General features: G+C 41.5%; 1 protein-coding gene across 2 annotated transcripts in view; it reads right to left on the reverse strand.

Annotated features, from left to right (window-relative positions):
* LOC147616887 (Ubiquitin-conjugating enzyme family protein) overlaps window positions 1-22,811 on the reverse strand; it is a 112,511-nt gene that overhangs the window by 67,210 nt on the left and 22,490 nt on the right. For both annotated transcript variants that reach the window (XM_086776531.1, XM_086776530.1), the window contains exons 4-5: window positions 16,563-16,632; window positions 16,362-16,419 (exon numbers count right to left, since the gene is read on the reverse strand). In XM_086776531.1, coding sequence (XP_086632657.1) covers window positions 16,362-16,419; window positions 16,563-16,632 — 128 coding nt within the window. The remainder of the gene's footprint in view (window positions 1-16,361; window positions 16,420-16,562; window positions 16,633-22,811) is intronic.

Consider the following 22,811-nt stretch of genomic DNA (forward strand, 5'->3'; position numbering starts at 1 on the left):
TTGTCCTACGTGCTCTCTTGAAGATTGTTTCTACCATATATCGGTGGAACAATAGAGAGCAGATAGAAGGGAACATGGACACTTGAGAGGGTAGTGTGAGTTGGTGGCCGAAATGCCTACAAACTATTGGTGGCCGAAATGCCTATAAACTATGTGTAGCACAAATGCTTACGGAACACCTGGCTATCTATGCCTGCGACTTAAGCCCGCCTCTCATCCAAGGTGTGTGGTCAGAGTACCAACACGGAGTGCAAGTGGTAAAGTGGACATGATACCTGGTTGGCAGGGGACTTCTGTGTACGCCAAGGGTCATGTGGATTGGCATATGTTTGTGTGCCTTGAGCTTGTTTGTTATTGGATTTTACAGTGACATGGATCTTATGGACTATATCTATGGTTTCTCAATTAGCCGAAATGCCTATAAACTAGGAGAAACAAGGTATACCTATGATATTAACTATGGAGAACCAGCTTTTCTATCACCATTGTATCTAGAATGGCGCCAGTTTGTGTGCATAGAACATGTTTCTGTGCGAGGCACTAGTTTCTTATGCATGGCACTTATTTAAGTGTCTTAGCACCCGCTTGGTGATTTTCATTGGCATATGATTATCTCATTGATATTGGTAATTGAGACACAATTGGCTCTTGTGCCTGTGTCTAGCATATCTTCCATGGAATTCTTGCCCATTTATTTTGGGACATGATTATGATATTTGGACTTATGGGACTGTTTTGTCTCGCCCATTTATATTGGGACATGATTTTGATATTGGTATTATGGAGACTTATTTAGTCTTGCCCATTTATTTGGGGCATGGATTCTTCAGTTATATTGGATTTTTGAGACTGTCTCATCTCGCCCAGTTGATGGGACATGATTATATCTTGAATATATGGCTTGAAGCTTAAAGTTGCAGACAACTTTTAAGAAGTTGGGAAGAATGTCACTAGCCTAGACATTTCCCAATATGAAAGGGTTCTGATGGACTCCAAGACTTCTAAATATTTGGAAAGTACAAGCTTTGGGAATGGGGGATTATCCCGGAATACAAACGATCACACTCCTAAAATTTAGGAGAGTTGCTATTTTTGGCGATGGAAATTCTATTCGCGTCATTACATATGGAATAGAGCAGATACCAAGAGTTGCCAAAGTACCTATGACAAATGGGCTACTAGTTGGGATATTTTTAGAGGTAAGATTATGGGAGAACCCATCTCTTAAATTGGGACACGTGGCAAGAAACTGGATCAAAGTGAGACAAGTGGCCTCACACTTGTCACTTCAGCTATTGTGTGGCTCTCCACTTGTCATTATAGCCTTCTCTTGCTATTTTAGCTCATAGGAGGCCCAAATCTATACTTATGGATGATTCTAGCAGATTCACATGGGTGTATTTTCTTTCATAGAATGACCAAGGCTTTGCTCAGTTGAAGAATTGGTATGTTATGGTGGAAAAGGAGTTTGGATTGCAGGTGAAGACTATTCGGGTTGACAAAGGAGGGAAGTTTTCTTCTAATGCTTTTCTACGGTTTTATGCAATGCATGGCATCAAGCGGGAGATGACCAATACACGATCGCCTTCAGAATATGGAGTGGTTAAGCGTAAGAACAAGACTGTGGTAGAGATGGCGAGAACGATGTTGGAGCATCGTGATCTTCCTTATCCACTTTGGGAAGAGGCTGTGGCTACAACTGTCCATATCCTCAACCGATCTCCGACGACTTCAGTGCTTAAGATAATTCCATTTGAGGCTTATTTTGACAGGAAACCAGATGTCTCCCATTTTCGTGTTTTTGAGAGTGATGCCTATGTTCACATACCAAAGAAACAGAGGAGGAAGCTTGACTCAAGTCCTAGAAGCTTGTTTTTGTAATATAACTCTCTTTCCAAAGGCTACACGTTATATGACCCAGAGCGGAATGAGGTTGTTGTCAGCAAAGATGTTGTCTTTAATGAGCATATTCCAACTTCCACTGTTGAGGAGCCACTAATTCTTGGAGAACCAAATGAGTATGTGTTAACAGGTATATATTTTAGCATATTTTTTATGCTTAATAATCGTAGAAAAATATACTTGATTTAATGTGTACAGAAATCGGTTTAATGGAATGTGCGAAGATACACAAGGTTATTAAATATACGAATGTGCACAAGGTTATTATATGTGCGAATGTGCACAAGATTATTATATGTGCAAGTGTGCACAAAGTTATTTCATGTGTAAAGGCCCATTAGCATTCATATTTGGGCAAAGGTTTTGATATGTATAAACCTTAGGAACTTTCATATGGTTAATAATATGTAAATCAATTGATATTCAATTATTGAAAGTGTTGAGCATGTGGTATTTGATGAGTTATTTGAATTAAATCAATTCTTGCAAAGTTTCTTTAAAACTCTATTTTCCTAGAAAATTTGTGACAGTGGTATCAGAGCTAGATCTAGGAAGATGGCGACAAGAATTGAAAGCTTAAAAGCTTAATTCAAAGGTTTTCGAAGAGTTGTATCTATCATCCAAGAGACAAAGACCAAAGGATAGGGGGGGTAGCAAACCACTCTGCAAAAAACCATGAAACCACCTTCTTCTTCAAAAATGGTTTTCCCAAATTCATAGCCTCACATTAATCCAACCATATGGATTGAATGAGCTTCTGAAGGAGGAATTCCCATAATCCAATTGCTAAATCACAGCTACAGAGAAAAATCCATAATGGAGGACCTCTGTTTATCTTCAAATCAATTTCTCTTGAAGAAGCTTTAATCGCTTTATTTTGTGATACTGATTTTTCTTTTTGAAATAAAAGCTTAATCACTTAAGCTTTACTCTTCTTCTCCCTCACGACTACAGCACTGTGAAGAATCGGCCGAATTTTTCTCTTTCCACAACTGCGCTGCGCGCTGGGGAGGCGTCGCCTGGACAGCCGCGAGTATGGCTGTAAAAGCTTTTTATAAGCTTAGATAAGCTTTGAATAAAATATTATTTTTTATAAAATTTAAATTAAATTAACTCCTCTCCCAATTACGGGCAGCGACCGTGAAGCTACATGGCAGCAACAGTAGTGCAATTTTTTTAAAAAAATTCCTCTCTCTCTCTTTTCCCCATGACGACGGCAACCTGGTTTCTCTTCTCCATCGCAATCGCGCAGTCGGCGGTTCCCTAGCAGAAGACATGCGCCGTTTTATTGAAGCTTTATTTAAAAGCTTAAAAATTATAAGTTTATCAAAGCTTATAAGTTTATAAGATTATAAGCTTTATCAAAACTTGAAGATTACATAAGCTTATAAAAGCTACAACAAACTTATAAAGCTTATCTTTATAAAAATAAAAAATAAAAAACCTCCCTCTTACGCATTGTTCCGGTTATTATCCATTCATTGAGAAGCTTCTTTAAATAACTTTGTTATAAAGCTTTAAAAAGCTTTGCTTCTCTATTTTTTTATTTTTTTTAAGAGACAACACAAAACAAAAACGAAACCCCCTTTATGAGCGAAGGCTGCAGATTCCAGCTCAGCTTGGAGAGACTTGAAATCAAGCTTTGTAATAAAGCTTTGATTAAAGATTTTTCTTTTTTCTTTTTTTTTTAAAGGGGTCCTTGTTTCAAAAGCCTGCACACTTTAGCTTTAAGACCTTTATAAGCTTGTTATAAAAGCCTTATATTGAAAAGCTTATAAACCCTCTTTAGCTAAGTTATAAAGCTTTTAAAAGCTTTAGATCAAGGTTTGATTAAAGCTTTAAAACTAATCACCTCTGAGTTTTATCCCTTCTTTATTTTTGTCTACTCTTGTTCTCATTTTGACCAAAGCACGCTATATTAGCTAAGAGCTAATAATACGGGTATCTCTAGCTATTAAATCTATTCTTCTAGAGTTATAAATTTATTTATTTCTTTTAAAAAAACTTTTCATTTTTATAAAGCTTTTTATAAAACCTTAAAATCTAAATTTTATAAGCTTATTATATTTATAAGCTTATAAAAGTTTACAACTTTCAAAGGTATTTATATTTATACATAAGTTTTAAAACCTTATAGCTTTTAGCTCAAGACCCCTTAAACACCTTTTCCTTAGTTTTATTGAATTGACCACCTTCTTGTTTTATCATCTTTCACTATTTTTTTACTATATTTAATTTTGACCCAAAATTACTTAGAGATTAAAGCATAGCATAAAATAAAGTTTGATTTAAATCTATATTTCTTGTTCAATCTCTTTGTGTGTTATAAAAACATTTAAAAGAACTCTACCTAGAATTTTCGATAAGATACTTTTGTTCACAAGGTTATTTGTCAGAAATTCGAGACAGTTTCTACTATCTTGGCTGGAAATCAATCTTGACAAATAGCCAATCAACCTTTGATCCGACCACTCCTCTCAGCCCTCAAAAAAACTTTTGGACCGCACATTTACCTTAGTGGAGAAACTCATCAACCACACAAGCCTCCTCCTTGGTCCTTTCTTGAGAGATGGACATCTATTACCCTATGGACACGTGGAATCGTTTAGGATTAGACTACGAAAGTTGTGGATTTTGACATCACGGCTGTGACCCATAATGTCTTTCCAGATGCTTATATCTAAATTGCACATTCTATTTTTCTTTGACATGATATCTGAAATTCGCATCCACATCTCTAGCTATTTGACAGCATTTCCAATAATAGCTATTACTAGCCTTGTGAACACTTTTTCCATCATCTTTTTAGATTGTATGAGCAGGGCTCTTGGCACCCTTGGCTCTAGGTGAAAGATGTAAACAAGTTTAATTTATCTAACTTATTTTGAATTACAAATTCTAAAATATATCTTTTCATTTCTTCATCAATCCAAATTGTTAAAGTTGATACTAGTTTTTCATTATAATCATGTTTATAATTGTGCTTAAATTTTGGAAGTATGGAAGGACTGAATTCTCTTTTTAAAAAAACTATGAAAATAAGACCAAAATTAGTTGTAAGACACCACACCATCTAGACTCACGAAGTTCTCATGTCAAAATTTTTGTGTTTATAGCATTAAGACCGACCATCACCTCACGATCCTTATCCACCTTTGGAGCTCTTGCGACTCATGGCAGAATATAGCCGTCTAGCGTATTTGTCCGAACGAAATCATGCTGTATTTCAACATTTACTACGGATCTTCAACAACCGACAACAGGACGAATGGTCAAAGGTTTGGACACATGATCATGAAGAGTGTTTTGTTTTCATACCCATTGGCAACACTACAGTTTTTACTCCAAACGTACGTTTTTGTCACCTCCTAGAACAAATCAACATCATTCGTGAATATAGTATAGATGATGATTCATCAATATCTAATGAAAGAGTTTATTGTTCGACTCCATTACCTGAGAACCAAATTACCCCCCTCGAGAAAATAATTATACCCGACCACACCCGCATCATTAGAGGGTTGTAAAATTGTTGTTCAACTTTTTTATATTCATTTTCTTGTTATCCATCTCAAATTTCATTCAGGGTTGGTATCCTCTTATCTTTAAAACCATAATCAATTTGTCTTTTATTCTTATGATGACTAGTGTTACTTCAATTGTTGTTTTTAATTATTAGTGCTACATTTACTCCAATAATTTATCTTAAGTTTATACTCCTTATGCATATAAAGGCATAAAACTCACATGTTTTTGGAGTGTTAAATTTGCCAGACAATTTCAACGACATTACAAAATAAGATATGTATTCTTTATTGATTTTTCTCATAAATATTTCTTTAGTTTCAACTATGGCAAATCTACCACAACGTCCTGCAAAGCATGAGCGCTAAAAGAGAAATAACAAAAGATAACAAAAATAGGACAATAGACATCCATAACTTCATTAACAAAAGTGCAAGAAGTCTATCGTTAAATGTTAAAGATGTCGTCAAGAAGGACATTATGCTAAAGACTATCCAACGAAAAACAAGAACAAGCTTCTATGCTCCTCCATAACTCACGAACATCTCAAGCAAGAGAGTATCACCATCAGGAATATAACAAACGACAAAGGTATGTATACATTTACTTTTACTTGTACACTATTCAAATTTATCCTATATTACTTTAAACACGTAACAAGCTAATAGATTCAACATTAAGATTACTTCAAATTTACTAAGATAAACAAAATTTGTGTCGGAATATAAGTTTCAGAGGAAATTGGCCACTCCGTCTCAAACTTCTATTCTGAAGGAAGTGCTATATGGAATTAATCTGGTGGTATGGGACATCAGATTGGTTTCATATACTTACTCCAGACACATTTATGTCTTCTATCTTTTACCATCCTATGTCTGTATGTGCAACGCGCCTATGTGGTATGAAACTGTCATGGCCCTGTGAAAATGGAACAGCACAAGTGTGGGCATGGTGGTTGCTGAGCAAAAATATTAAAAGATTCACATTTGGGGTGCCCGGACAAATAAAAGGATGTGTGGACACTTCAGATGTGAAAGGGGGGACCAAGACATTAATGTTTTTAATGTTTTATTGATGGTTGCCCCTAGGCCTTAGTGGCCCCTAGGGAACTTTAATGTTTATTAAAGTTGGGGCCCTAGGACATTTTTGGGGAGAGGCCACTCCACTTTTGGAGTTGCATGCCTCTCTCACCTCTCTCTCTCTCTCTTGCTTTTGGAAATCGTGCAAGCTCAAGCGTGGAGAAGAGGAGAAGCAACGTGGACTGCTGGCTGCTGTGTTTTTGTTGGAGTTTTCTGTGCAAAACAGGCCGTACAGTCCAGCCGTACAGCTCTGTACGGACAGCAGGTACCGTGTACGGCTGCTACAGGTCAGGCGGCTGTTTTCTCAGCTGCAGGTTCATCTACTGGTACAGGCGGCGCTGACAGGCTGAGCAGGTACAGGCAGTGCTTTGGGTACTGACAGAGGCTATACTGCAGGCACAGTCGTACGGACAGCAGGTACAAGCAGCTGTACGACTGCTGACAACCGATTGGCTGCAGGTACAGAGCTGTACCAGCTGGTACAGTTGGGTACAGAGGTCGATTTCAAGCCGCGCAGGCAAGTGCAGCTGCCACGTGGACTGCTAGTACAGGCTGTACGGACACGAACTGTACTGAATTACTGGTCTGTACAGGCAGGTACAGCACCTACAGTTGCAAACAGAGCTTTTCCAGAGCTTGGTTGGTGCGATAGTCAAGTGGTTGCAGGGGAAAACAGTACAGACAGTCGTCAAGTGCAGACTAGTACGAACTGTTCCACGGGTGCAGAACCACGTGCTGATTTGGTAAGCTCTGAACTTGTTCATCTTTCTTTCTTTCCATTGGCTTATGTCTGCTGCCTGCAGATTTGTGCTATCTGGCCCCTTGTGAGAGGAGGGGTATGGCAGATTGAAAAGGGTGGAAACAGAGATTGGACAGTGAATGTATGTTTGTGCTGAGTTGTGGAATCATGTGCATGAGATATGCCAGATGTATGCTCAAGGCTGTCCTGCTGAATGGTCGTGGCTGATCAGAGGGAAGCACAGAGTGTTGCTTTGAGACACAGATCTCTGTGTGTGAATCCTCTGTGCTAAGAGGTATTGTGGGCTGCCAGATTGGACATACAGGTGTATTCTCTTGGCTGGTTTTGTTGTACTCAGCCTTACATATTTTTGAAATTGAATAAAGAAATACCGCAAGGGGCACCAAGCTTTGGGGCCAACAGGTGTCAGTTTTATTTCAAATTTGGGGCACTCTAGCTCCAATCAAATTTGTTTTCATATCTAGACTACAAGTGGAAGGGTGACTGCTAGGCTACCGCACTTTGGTTTCTACCAGAGGCCGGTTTCAGAAACACTTAGACCCATCTCACATACATTCATTTAATTGATTCATAGCATATGCATTATATGTTGATCTAGTCTTCCACACCAACCATGAAGCCATCCTCTCATGGATTTACGTAACTAAGGACAGTTGCAACCCGAGCAAGAGGGAATGATATGAGAATTAACTCGTGTATTGGGAATTATATTATCGGGGACACCCGTGTGTGCCGTGCTTGTTGGCCGTGTGTGCATGTTGATATGTGTATTTTGATTTTATGGTTGCCTATATCTCATGACGGCGTTGGAATTAATTAATGTGTTCAATTAATTGTTTAACTAACATGGATTACGTCTATGAGTATAGCTATCTACACCATATGAGGGTACCAATTGAGATGTCGTAAGGCATGAGATGTGTGAGGATACTGAATGACGTGTTGCACTATACGAGGGTACAGATTGAGGTGTCATATGGATGGTGGATTGAGCAGTGGTGTGAAGATCAAGATCATTTTGTAAATCATGTATTAGAATTTTATGGCATTTTGTGTATATGATTCGTGATTTGATGATGAGTGCGAGGATCACCAATTTAGGTGTCGCACGACTTTTATTGTTGCAGTCCATGTTCACCCGAGACCATGAGCCATGCTTGGTCAATGAACCTCTGAGTTTGTTTGTGGTATTCCACGTCCATAAGAACCTCTAAGCCATGCTCCGACCTCTGAATTTACCTTGCAGGTTATGACATCAATAGCTACGAGCGTGGTGGTGGTGTTGTACACAATTGAGGACAGTTGCTTCCTCAAACAGGAGGACTGTTATAAGTATATATTTTATCATAATTTTTATGCTTAATAATTGTAGAAAAATATGCTTGATTTAATGTGTGTAGAAATCGGTTTAATGAAATGTGCGAATGTACACAAGATTATTAAATATGTGAATGTGCACAAGGTTATTATATGTGTGAATGTGCACAAGGTTATTTCATGTGTAAAGGCTCATTAGCATTCATATTTGGGCAAAGGTTTTGATATGTATAAACCTTAGGAACTTTCATATGGTTAATAATATGTATAGTAATATCCAAAACAGAGAAAAGCAAGCCCAAATTGTACGCAAATCTATTATTAGCTCCTTGGGCTATTTTTATGAATACAATTCTCTAAATACTCAAGTCATGGAAGTGGAACTACACACTTGAGAATGCAGATTGCACCCAATCTTGTCTTGTGTGATACATTCTATCTTTATCTCTTGTTACAAAATTTATTCCATATTTACTTTTATTCAATTGGTATTCAATTATTGAAAGTGTTGAGCATGTGGTATTTGATGAGTTATTTGAATTAAATCAATTCTTGCAAAGTTTCTTTAAAACTCTATTTTCCTAGAAAATTAGATCCATGACAATATGAGGATGATTCCCAGGCTATTGTTCCAGCTAGCCAGCCTCTGTCAGTTGTAGAGGTTGAGCCCGAGGTTGGAGATGTGCCAGAGTAGCAACAGGAGACTCCGCGTTCTGTTCGGGTACCAAAGTGGTTGTTGGATACCATTCGGGAGTCGGGTGTTACGGAGTATCCCTCCGAGTGGACCACGGAGGATGGACCTCAAAGATCGCACGGGGTCACTCTACCACGAGCCACAATACTCCGAGCTGCGATATGAACTTGGCCCCTTGGACCACGACCACCACCAGCCCATTAGGCCCACATTGATGTGATCCTTACACGTCATCGACGCACGATGGAGGCTCTTCTTCTCAGCCTCTCTTCACTATTTCAGATCTTGAGCCACCCTCTCCTGCCCGATGACGGACCCCTCCCCTCCATAGATTTGGGATAGAGTGCATTATGATCATTCTTGTATCTTGTATACTTGATAGCATGCTCCCCTATTTGTTCTGTGCATTTACCTAGGACTCAGCTTCGTTACTAGGTTTCTACTTTCAGTTTCAATTTTGTTTCAGTTTTCCATGATGATGATATTCCATGGATACTTGTAATCATCTTTTGTCTCATCGGGCCTTTTGTAAGACGTAAATGTAACTCTCTCTCTCTCTCTCTCTCTCTCTCTCTCTCTCTCTCTCAGGCAGCCAGGGAGATTTACTATGGCACAGGCAGCCAAGGATAGACTCACACGAGGGCATGCAGCTCTGGCCATGCTAGAGAGACAGTGTCACCAGGCACACTTCCAGGAGCCCCGCACAAAGGGGTGGTTGTTTGACACACTAGTCACCCCTCCTTTGATGTATGCTGCAGCAGTATGGGCACCTAGGCTCGCCACCTCCACATGGTCTCAGATAGAGAGGCCTCAGATTCTCATGCTCTCACGGATGATCCACAGCAAACACTCCGTCCCACATGACATTGTCCGGACAGAGTTTGCTGCACCTCCCATGCTAGTAGAGGCCCTCTTCCAGACGATCTGCTTCATACAGAGGATCAGAGACATGCCATCAGATCGACTCTCACATAGAGCTTTTGAGGCGTCCAAGCAACTCGCAGAGAGTGGAGATAGGAGATCATGGTATTCACAAATGATACAGTGGCTCACTCAGCATAGTCTTGACATAGATCACCTGCCACTTTTCCAGTATGGTATACATGCACCACACATCCAGCTCTCTCACAGTGAGAGGAACAGAGTCCTTCGGCAGGATTTATGGTAGCGATACACTCAAGAGACTTGGATTACACCCAGTCAGCCTCTACCACCAAAGATGCTATACTACAGAGATCACTTTATGCGTATCTCAGCGGATGGATTCATACAGAGACCTAGATACATGGATGTGTACATGCCTCACAGTGCCCGAGTGGTGATTGGCCAGCTCAGAGTGCACTAGCTTGAGATTGAGGCAGGTAGGGCAGCACGGATCCCCAGAGCAGAGAGGATATGTAGACTATGCCAGGAGGAGGTTGAGAGTGAGGAACATTATGTATGCAGATGCAGAGCATATAGTGTCATTAGAGAGAGATACACCACCATCTTCAGTGGACATCCCTCACTCCGCCAGATCATGGAGTCCACAGACGAGCGCAGATTTGGCCAGTTCTTACTAGAGACACAGCGCCACAGAGAGACACTGCTACGGACTCATACCACAGGGAGAGGTGGGCGACAACTCCAGCTCACTGATTTCTTCCAGAGATCTATCCCAGTGCCTATTCTGACACAGGAAGGGGTTACACTTCAGCGCGCTGCGGACCTCCGAGCCAGACGGAGACCGAGAGCACCACGCTACCAGACTCCCAGACTACATCAAAGGGAGATCACAGAGATATGGGCTCGACATCAGCACCATATCCAGGAGCGGCTAGCTCACTTACACTCACACCCGGAGATCATGCTCTGAGGTATTTTTGCCTCGCCATCGCCTATGTATCACATATTACACCCCCATTATGGTACTGGTTGGAGCTAGACAGATCTGCATTGCATTCTTGTATACCCTGCGCATATAGGTTGCATACTGAGCCTGTAGCAGTAGTGCTCCATCCATCACACCCCCCCACTAGCTCAGTACTTTCATAGTTTATTTCATGTTCATTTTGTCCTTTTTTTTTCTGGACATCCAGAGGACATTGACAGTTGTACATTGATTTGTCTCATAGGTCGAGTTCGGCCTCTAGTAGACGTTAATACAGCTCTCTCTCTCTCTCGAGAGGGAGGGGATCAGAGAGGGAGAGACACCTACAGAGGCAGATTACATACTTCTTTCGACCAGAGATTGAGCAGTCAGGCCAACAGGCATTGCAGCTAGCCCCAGAGTATAGCCGCACCAGAGGTACACTAATTGATCGGGCTATAGAGCTGGGGCGGTCGAGGCGCCCCAAGATGAGAGGCCCATCCCAACACCGGCAGAGACTACAACAGAGGATCAGGACCATACTAGCACGCCATGGGAGACGTCCAGACAAAGTACTCACCATGGAGGACATTGAGGATATCCGCCATCGACCGATGAGAGACATCTTTGGATAGTGATGTATATGATGCTTACCTTTGTTGCTGGAGTTTTCCTTCCCAGATGTTATCCATTAGGAGCTCCTAGTACCTTACTTTTCCTCATAGTTGTTGTTTCAGTTTCACTTAGTTGTTTAGTTGTTTTAGCTTTTCTTACACAGACATTGTATCAGATCCACCAATTGTTGTAACCTTTTTGGTCTCATAGGTCATTTTGGCCTTTTGAGGACGTTAATATATCATTTCATCTCTCTCTCTCTCTCTCTCTCTCTCTTTCTCGACAGAGCCACTGAGTTATGCAGAGCTCAACACCCTAGACCCCATGGCCCTCACCCACGGCCACACCACCACAGGAAGATCTGGGCCATCATCTCCCCTCATCGCAGGACCTTCTCGCACCAGCTCAGTTTTACCACCTTGAGCACCATGTCACAACGGCCCATGAGGGATGTATTAGGGTGATATGAGCTCTCTGCTCATGTACCTAGATCAGATTTTAAAGTTCTAGATTTTTGTTATCTTTCTTTATTACTATTTTGTACCCAGGATTATGTACCTCATGGATATGATGTAACCTTTTCGTCTCATAGGTCATTTTGGCCTTTTGAAGATGTTAATACAACTCTCTCTCTCTCTACCAGACTCCCAGACTACATCAGAGGGAGATCACAGAGATACGGGCTCGACATCAGCACCATATCCAGGAGCGGCTAGCTCACTTACACTCACACCCGGAGATCATGCTCCGAGGTATTTTTGCCTCGCCATCGCCTATGTATCACATATTACACCCCCATTATGGTACTGGTTGGAGCTAGATAGATCTGCATTGCATTCTTGTATACCCTCCACATATAGGTTGCATATTGAGCCTCTAGCAGTAGTGCTCCATCCATCACACCCCCCCACTAGCTCAGTACTTTCATAGTTTACTTCATGTTCATTTTGTCCTTTTTTTTTTGGACATCTAGAAAACATTGACAGTTGTACATTGATTTGTCTCATAGGTCGAGTTCGGCCTCTAGTAGACGTTAATACAGCTTTCTTTCTTTCTTTCTTTCTCTCTGTCTCTCGTGTGCGTGTGTGTGTGTGTGTGTGTGTGTGTGTGTGTGTGTGTGTGTTGTGCTATTTTCTTCATGTTCGTTCCTTGTCTCTTCACGAAAGAGGATCACATATGTTATGCTAGGCATCAGCTTGAATTGAATAATCATAGAAAGTTGCAAAAGTAGCAAGTCAGGTCTAGACAGAAGCCTATCTTGGACAAGGGTTGCTCGTCTAAAGCTTTCTTTAAAAGTTTACATGTAACCACACAAAAACAATGCATCTCACGAGTGCAAAAGGATGAACAAAAATGTACTGCAGTTAGAGCAGGAATGTGTGACTCACTTCATGCAAGTTTTCGCATCGTCTCCTGCTGAAACATGACACAAGTACGTACGAAATTGCTTCAGAATGTCAAAGAAATAATGGATGTGCAGGAAGCCTTTGAGCTAGAAAGCCTATTTACATCTATGGAGATGCACAATGTAGTCAAGACTTTAGGCAAATGGAAATCTCCTAGATTGGATGGTTTGACTGTGGAATTCTTTTTGCAATTATGAGACCTGCTTGAGAATCCATTATTATTTATGATCAATCAATCATGGCAACAAGGTGTGATCCCAACATCCTGGAAAGAAGGACTAGTCAAATTAGAAGCCAAGAAGCAACTCTGTAAGAATCTTTCAGACTGGCGTCCGATCACTCATATGCCTGTTATTTATAAGATCATCACTAAGATGATAACTCGAACAGTCAAAAAGATATTGCACAGAGGATAACATCAAGCCCAATATGGTTTTGCACCTCGAAGACAAATTACAGATAATATCTATAATGCTTATGTGGGCATTAAGTATGCCAAATACTCGCAACAAGATGTACTATTGCTGCAGATAGATGATGCAAAGGCTTTTGATACTGTTCAAAGGGATTTCATAGCTGCAGTGATGACAAAACTTGGTTTTTGGCCGAAAATGCAATAAGTCCTTGGATATTGAGTAAATCAATCAAGCAGGGTTTCTCTTTGAGTGCAATACTATATGCAATTGCCACTCACCCTTTGCTTCTATATATGGACAAACTCAAACCAAGAATTTTTCATGGCTTGCAATTGCCAAATGGTCGTAATTTAGTAGCGCAAACTTATGCTGATGATTCCTTTTTCTTCCCCAAAAATACTCTGTAAGATTTGATAGCCCTTATGAGGGCTCTCCAATTGTTTGGGAAAGCTACAGGATTGTTCATTAATTTCCACAAATCCAAACTACTACCCCTTACACAACATCGGATTGGCGTAGTTTATGATAACCTAGACAGACTTTTCCACCGACAAATATTGTTGACATTTGGGTTACCCGTTGGGGTGGAATGTATTTGTTACTCATGCCACTGACTGGGTCTTTCAGAAGATGAAAGCAAAATTGGAATACTGGAAATTACCTACTTGGCCTTTACATGTGCCATTGAGGATGGTTCAATCCATCTTCATGGCTTATGTAGAGTTTTTCTTGCCTCTATTGGTATGGACAAAATTGCTTTCATGTCTTAGACCATGGAAGTTTTATGGAAAACCAGATATCAAAAGAAAGCTCTCAGGCTCTTGAGATGTGAATGGATTTGTTTGCCAAAGATGCATGGAGGGTTGAATATTCATTATCATGTTTTGGCAAGAAAAGCAATTGTGTTGTCCACCTTTTTTGCTCATGAACCACCTTGGACAATGATGATTGCTATGTGTACTACACTTAAAACAAACTCTTTTGGTAGATGGCAATCATAGTAGCAACGAAACCCGTTTCAAATCATATGAAACCGACCGAAACTTTTACGAAACGTTTTAGAATATGAAATTCGTTTTTTATTCACCTAAAATTTTTAAGGCCCAAAAACCTAACATGCCAGTTTCATACATACGCATTTCCGAAGCGCATTTTTTCTTGTTGCTTGCTACTCGACTTGCACGTGCACGTCCTTTCTTGCCTACCGATGACTAGTCGACCGTCTTGAGAAGAACACTTCAGCCTTGGCCATGGCCTAAATACATATTTTCATGTATATTCTAAACTTACAATTTTTTGCATTTTTTGTATGAAACTTTTTTTCGACATTCCTTTTTTGCTTGGTAGTGACTAGTTGACTATCTCAACAAGGATGCTTGAGCCTTGGTCATGGCCTAAATACATATTTTCATGTATATTCTATATTCAAAAATATATATATTTTTGCATTTTTTGTATGGAACTTTTTTTGGACGTTTCAAAAAATATGAAACTTCTAAAACCTTTTTGAAACGCATTTCAAATCACGCGTTTCTGAAACTCCTGGTAACTATGATGGCAATGTACAAATTGGGAATTGCTCCTTGGAACATTGCAAGGGAAGATACCGGGGTGTCCTTTTACTACTAGACCAATTGTTGATTGGAAAAAAGACCTCTAGTACTTGCATTCATCTAGAAGATCCTCAGATATAGGTAACTCACTGAGATTGGAGAGCATTCACTGAAGCAAAGTTTTTCTAGAGCCTCTGGCAATTCATGAGCCAAGGAAGGCCTATTTTCTTTCCACTTAAAATATGCGTCCAATATAGGATGTTGTCTCTCCGGATGCCAGAATACTTACATTCCCGATGGCATAGGATATGGAATTTGGGCATGCGCTACAGGCCTATTTGGCAGAAGATTAGAGCTCTGTTGCAGCAATTTGAAGTGATTTCACTTGTCAATCAAGAGAACAGATTGTTAGATTGGATGTTGCAGAGAGATGAGCCGGTTTTCCCAAAGTGCCTTTGTCAGAGTTCACTGCTGCCCGGATATACAGAATGATAATTCCTACGCCATGGATTGCTGCTCATTCGAACAGGCTTTAGAATATGGATAAGATAGCTAAGTGGTGGAAGCAAAGTCTCCAAAAGATTTGGAGTAATTAATTTGCCTTTACAGAAGCGAGTTTTCCTTTCGCGATGCTTGGTTGGAGTGTCACCAATTGCTGAAACTCTAGCCAAAAGAAGGCTCCCTCTTGTTTTAGATGCTCAAACTGCAACGAGATTGTGTTGCATTTACTATGGGCTTGTTTGGATACGCGAGATTTCTTGCTCAGATTATTTGTTTCTTTGGCTACCAAATTTCCAAGATGTTGCTTTTCCAAGCATTTCTAGATCTTTGGGAGATATCACCAAACTTCAAAGACTAGCTGATTGTGCAAGTTTCCTTGCTTGGACATGCTTTTGGGCTCTTTGGACACTATGGATTGCCCACAATCACCTGATTTTTCACTCTACACAAATTGACAAGTACTTATATTTTCGACAGTCTTTGCGCCAATCTCTATATGGTTGTCATAGACTACAAGAAATGGACGAGCTCTAGTTAGACTTGTTTTTTCACTCCTTTTGATCGTGAAGAAGTTTCCCTCACTTTTGAGGGTTTCTTTCCTTGTCCAGTGAAGTAATATAACACTGCTTTTTACAAAGTAAAAAAAATTGTGTGTTATACTATGGTTTAACACTTCTTTTCGATTATTCAACTCTTACAAAATTCTTTGTTAAAAAATAAAGAATAACAAGATAAAGACCTTGCCTCTTGCTCGAGTTTCTTTTTCAAGTCTTCCAAATCATGAGCTTTTACACCACGCAAACTACAATCACCAAAAAAAAACACCTTAAAATCTTAGGGTTGATCACAAAAAAGAGATCCATATTGAAAAATTAGAGTTGTTATTCTTGAATTCTTTCAAGAGGAAGGAAATGTAGAAGGCCAATGTGAGGAACACCAGCTCACCTTCTCACTTCCAATAGAGGCGGTTCATCAGGGTAGTTGTCCGTGTGTGCAAAGATAACAGCAAGCCTAACTGCAAAACACAACTCAACCAACTTTTCTAAGAACACATAGCTGGATTGTTTGAGCAAATGAAGCTACATAGCTCAAAAATGAAAACCACCTATCAGATTGAACATATAAGAGAAAGAAACGAGGAACAAAATTGAAAGAAATACGGGAGAAACTTGAGGTAGATCATAATTTTGAAGGATATTAGAGAGGAAATTTAAGAAAAATCAAAATTTAGTGGGAAAATTTAGTGAGAAAACATGGGAGAAACTTGAGGTAGATCGTAATTTTGAAGGAAATCAGAGAGTAAATTTAGGAGAAATCAAAACTTAGTGGAAAATTTTAGATTATGAAAACGGAAAGCACGACTCCTGAAAAAAAGTGTTTTTAAAGAAATGGCTATTTCTTGTTTTTAAGGGTACAATGCAAAAACTTAAATTACATATTGTAATGGTCCAATGGAGGCTTTGTATAAGGATATATCACATAAAAGACTCAAGTTTTTTACTTTAAATTTCATGAACGCATCTTTAAGAAGGACTCAAGTTGCTCTATTATATTGCTAAGCAAAAGCTCTATTTATAACACCTACCAGATAGGCTCAAGGCTAAAATTGAGAGAAAACCCTAATCTCTACCAAACAAGGTCTTCCCAATTAAGCCAAGTTGCACTAGAGCCTCTTTCTGCAAAAGGGAGAGAAAATCTTGCTGCTGACATTCGCTGTGTTTAGACACCTGTGGCCCATGATCGAAAGGAGAGAAGGGACCTTTGGGTGCTAAGGCTCTAGCAGTAAGAATGAGGAGAAGAGAGGTTGTGGAAGGCTTCGTTTAGGCCCGCCCTTGCAAGTCAACTTCTAGAAAGCTGATCAGGCTGCTCATAACATGCTTTACTCCGTAATTATAAATATCTTTAAATGCTAAGGTTGAGCGTTAAAACTTTGCCTGCCTATTTCACAAGTGCTGCCTGGCCAACCTGCCAGTGAGTACTGTATCTTGCCCTGCCTACACCTCCCATAATTGCCAGACTGTGATCTCTTCCATCTGCTGCTTGTGTGGGCCTGTGCACTGCTCATAGGTGATACTCAACCATCTGAACTATCCACCCAGCTGCATCACTACTGGGCCACCTGCTCCCACATGGCTGCCCGAGGCAGCCCATTCCTGATGGAGACTACCCACCTGGATTGAGGTTTATTGCCATGGCTACTGAAGCCAAGTACAGGGTATAGATTAGGTGAGAGACGACTACTCTGACCTACAAAGATGATCATTGAAAGTTGGTGAGCTTAGAGATTGCACAAGTAAAGAGTGGGCCTCATTTGGAGCCTTAGGAAGCGCCCAAAGCCCAACCTGACCATGTGAAAATCCTATCTAGGGGCGTTCACACATTTTGGACCCCAGCAGCTGGCCAAGTGTCACGAGCCTAGACATTTCCCAGTATGAAAGGGGTCCAGTGGAATCCAAGATGTCTTAAGTATTTGAAAAGTACAAGCTTTGGGAATGGGGGATTATAAGGATCACACTCCTCAAATTTAGTAGAGTTCCTATTTTTGGCCCAACTCCAATGAAAATTCTGCTCGCATCATTACGTCTGGAATTGAGCAAATACCAAGAATTGCCGAAGTACCTATGACAAATGGGCTACCAGTTGGGATATTTTTAGAGATAAAGTTTATGAAAGGACCCATCTCTTAGATTGAGACATGTGGCAAGAAAGTGGATCAAAGTGAAACAAGTGGCCTCACAGTTGTTAGAAAATGGATCAAATTGAGACAAGTGGCCTTACACTTGTCACTTTAGCTATTGTGTGCCTCTCCACTTGTCATTATAGCGTTCTCTTGCAATTTCAGCTCATGGGAGGCCCAAATCTATAAATTGGGGCCCTCTCTCTTTATTTGGAGGAGGCTTTATTGCTACAAACTAGCCTCTACCATGTTGGCAACTCCTCTCTATTGTTGGTGGTTCTCTACTCCAAGGTTATGGCTCTCTGCCACCGTTACAAGCTGCCCTAATGCTGGCTACTCTCCCTCTCTCTCTCTCTCTCTCTTAAAGGATGCCTATGAAGTATACCGACTGTTGGGGACTATTTTGAAGGCTTCCATCATGAAGAAATACTCCTTGTACCTGTTGTACCAGCCATTGTACCTATTGTACCAACCCATGTACTTGTTGTACCGGCTAAATGGAGAGTTGTACCAGCCATTGTACCTATTGTACCAACCCATGTACTTGTTGTACTTGTTGTACCTATTGTACCAACCATTGTACCTATTGTACCAACCCATGTACTCCTTGTACCTGTTGTACCAACTCTATTGCATGAAGACCTATGGTTATTGGGAAAGAATCAATACCCACACAGAGGTATATGGGTTATATTGTTGGTTCGGCATTTCTAGAGCCTCTATACTAGCTGAATTTTATGGTTGCCTCGTGTTGGGCTGTGTTATGGTATTTGTATATGAATAATCCGGCGTCTCTTGTGGGGAGAGTAAGGCCCTCAAAGCTTGTACATGATATTTCCTCCTTTGGTAATAAAATACTCCAAGGGGGAGGTCAGCCCATTCCAGCCTCTATACGGTGTCAGTTGTACACATAGTTCTTTGAATTAAGTGGCATATGTTTAAGGATGTGGCCAATTTCATTGTTTAATTGCATTAATGGTCAAGTGTTTTGTGAAACCCCTAGGCCTTCCGGAAGTTACACCAAGTTCCAACACAAGCCAACAAGCAACTAAAGGGGGACGAAGTGCTATAAATAATCCCTCAACCCCAAATTCTTGCTCAGTCCCCATTTCAGCCTCCAGCGCAGAGGCAAAGCCTTTAGCAGCGCGCTCACCATAAAGTGTAGATCCACTCCTAAACTGCAGCAAAGTGGAAGTTCTCTTCAGAGCCTTCAATTCCAATTATTCCAAAAACTACCAAGAAGGGCCGAGCAATGTATGGGCATATTGAAGTTGAAGAAGTTGCTCAGGTCCCACAGGTCCTAAGAGGAATTTCCCCAAGTTGTAGAACAGCACTCACATATTCCACAGCGGACAGCAAACATATCACACTTAGAGAAGATATGCACTGAAGGGCTGGTAGCACCATTGCTCCTCCATGTACTTCAATTTAACAGCTCGCAATTGAGGCACAATTGGGATATCTCGGAGACTTGTAGCATCCTGCAGACCCAGGATTCATAAACCATAGGAGGTCATAAAGAGTCTAGAGGAGACAGCAACCACATAGTCAACCAGGGCATATAAGAAATGTCAATATGTTTCTTGGACACATGGAGGGTTCATTCTCTAAGCCCTAGTCATATGCGTTAACACAGTGTGCTCGAGAAGAGGTTCATCATGGTCGAGATTCATGTATGCATGCTAGTCATTGCTCATGTATAAGCAATGATAAAAGCAAGGTCATGTGGTCAAAGGGAAAAAGTAGTGTGCTAGAGGCAAGAGGGAAAGTGGCTCTTGGCCTCCCCTTTCCTCCGAGGTCAAGTTCCCATTTCATGTCCTATTTAAAGGGAAATGTTGAGCTTGTAACATTCTCTTACGCTAGTGAGAGAATGTGTTTTTCATGTTCTCAATGAGAGCATAGTTGCATGCAACGGCAACGGCAACGGATGATGCCTCCACAATAGAAATGGCTTAAAATTGAGAGAGAGAGAGAGAGAGAGAGAGAGAGAGAGAGAGAGAGAGATGAAATGAAATGAAATGAAATGATATGTTAACGTCTCTAAGAGGCCATAATGGCCTATGAGACCAAGACTGAGAGTACATCTGAAGTTGGTGTCTCATCAAAGAGAACAACTAACTAAATGAGACTAAAAAGTACAATAAACTGATTGTCCTACAGTTATAAGAACAGAATTGTAAGACTCCCAGATGATACTGAGTAGAAAATACTGGAAAATGTATATCAGGTAGATCCATGTATGCTGATCAGTTGAAGTGTTGCCCTCTCCTTAGATCAAATATCTCCGCCATGGGGCTGTCTAGAATGGAGAGGTCGTAGAAGCGAGGTAGGCACCTCCGATGCCGACCAATAATGGCTCTGATCGATGGTGAGGATGCCATGGTCGGGATCCTGGTGGGCATGGCCGACGAGCATGCCATAAGATGACTACTCTATCAATGGTGACTCCCTGGGAGCATGGTTGGTGCCCTGATGGTCCAATGGAGGAGGTATCAGGAGGTGTGTGGGCTGGGTTGCTAGTGCTCGTGCCGAAGAAATCTGTCAGGATCCTCTGTCTAGGTACATCATGGCTTGGTCTCATGGCTCGGTCTCCTGTCTGCCAAGAGGGTCTCTCTGTGTCTCCTGAGCTCAAGTAGGAACAATCCCAGGCATCTCTGATCCTCAAACTCCATGACCCTGCGTAACAGCCCAAAACCCTCTCAGAAGAGGCAGTGATATCTCCCTCGGATCTCATAATAGACTGTACATCAGCAAATGTAGTGCTCCTCTGTCTCTGCCTCCTGGTAGCATAGCTGACAAATGAGGTCATCCAAGATCTAATGCACATATCGCCCTGTCTCCATCCGCAGCCGGTGTGATGAGGTCCGGATCTGTCCAATGCCACAATGTATCCCATGTGATAGGTGTACATCCATGTACGTCGGGCGGGTGATAAAATCATCTGGTGAGAGGTGTGGAAAATGGCTCTTGTAATGAGCCGTTTTTGTGCCTAAGGGCTCAAGGGGACTAGTCCATGTCCTCTCTGTCTCCACTCTGATGATATCCGTCCTGATCACGCGGTTTTGCTCTAAGCGGGTGAGATCCGAAAATGGACAATCCAGACTGTACTGAAAGGGTGGTAGTGCCTCTATCCGCAAATCATGTAGGTCAAACCATGATCTCATTTGAGCGTACCAGCAATGAGTATCTCCATTCTCTGCCAACTGTATGGATGAGGTCAATGCCAATCGGGATTACCTCTGCTGAGGGAGCTCCCATAGCCGCTGTAAAAAGGTAACTGCCTGGAATAGGGCCTCGGTCACTACAGGTGCGGCACCCAACTCAGCCCGAACAATCTCATGTGGTACTGATGATTTGCTCCGAATCATGCGGGCAATCATCATGATCAGTGGTCCTTCCATTTGCCTCCATCCCTCATCCGTCCCTCTCTGAGATCTGTGATGTATGCTGGGCCCCCAAATTGGAGCTCCGTACAAGAGGGTCGGTGTGACAAGCGTATCAAATAGCCACAATTTAGTGTGCGGCTCCTAAAACTGTATGTGTGCACACTACCTCTCAAGTGCTCCCAAGGCTGCATGCCCTCGAGCTAATCCTCCTTCAGGGAGAAACGCGGTCCTGTGAAAGTAACTCCCAAGTAGACATATGATCTGACATACTCAACCAGCTCCCCTCAGAAAGTAAACTGAGGCTCTGATCTCGTCACCCATGCCTGTGTGGTGTTAAACACCATAACCTTGGTTTTTCCAAGGTTCACTGTCAAATCTCTATCCGCACAGAAAGCCTGTAATGCATCCAAGCGTCTTTGTAATCCCTCCGAAGAGTCTCAGATTAGAACAATATCATCAGCATATAACAAGATGGGTATCAGCACCCCTACCAGGCATGCCCCTGGGCCTCCCAATCTGTCTACATAATCGGAGACCACATCAATGTACAGTCCAAAGAGGGTGGGCGATAGCGGGCATCCCTGCTTCACCCCTATCGTGCTAGTCACCATATCGGATAGTCCGCCTGGAGCTCGGACTCTGCCTGTCTCACAGACTCATACAAAGCATATATCCCCCACTACATATCCTCAGGTACCTCAATGTCATGAAATATGTGCATAAGCCTGGCACGTGGTACGGTATCGAAGGCTTTGAGGAAGTCCACAAAGCAGCAGTATATCCTTCTCTTCTGTGCCCTGCCCTCTTCAATAAGTGCCCAAAGTGTCAGTATGTGATCCAAGGTAGTAAATCCTCTCCTGAAGCATCTTCCATGCCCTCTTGTTCTCCTTCCCAAGGAAGAGTTGGTAGATCTCCTCCTCTAGCTTAGCCAGGTAGGCTCGTTTCTTCCTCTGCACAAGGCGTCGAAAGATCATCCTGGCCTGTCTATGCATGTGAGTCCCAATGGCAATCTCACGCTATAACTGTGCTCGTGGTCTCACGACACTCATCATCATACCAATTGTTCTGTGGGGCAGTGCTACCGGGGGTGGGAAGGGATCATAGTGCAGGGAAACACATATAGGCGGATGC

Source organism: Cibotium barometz, chromosome 37 (assembly GCF_041138505.1).
Source record: "Cibotium barometz isolate CiBa-2024 chromosome 37, ASM4113850v1, whole genome shotgun sequence".
Taxonomy (NCBI): domain Eukaryota; kingdom Viridiplantae; phylum Streptophyta; class Polypodiopsida; order Cyatheales; family Cibotiaceae; genus Cibotium; species Cibotium barometz.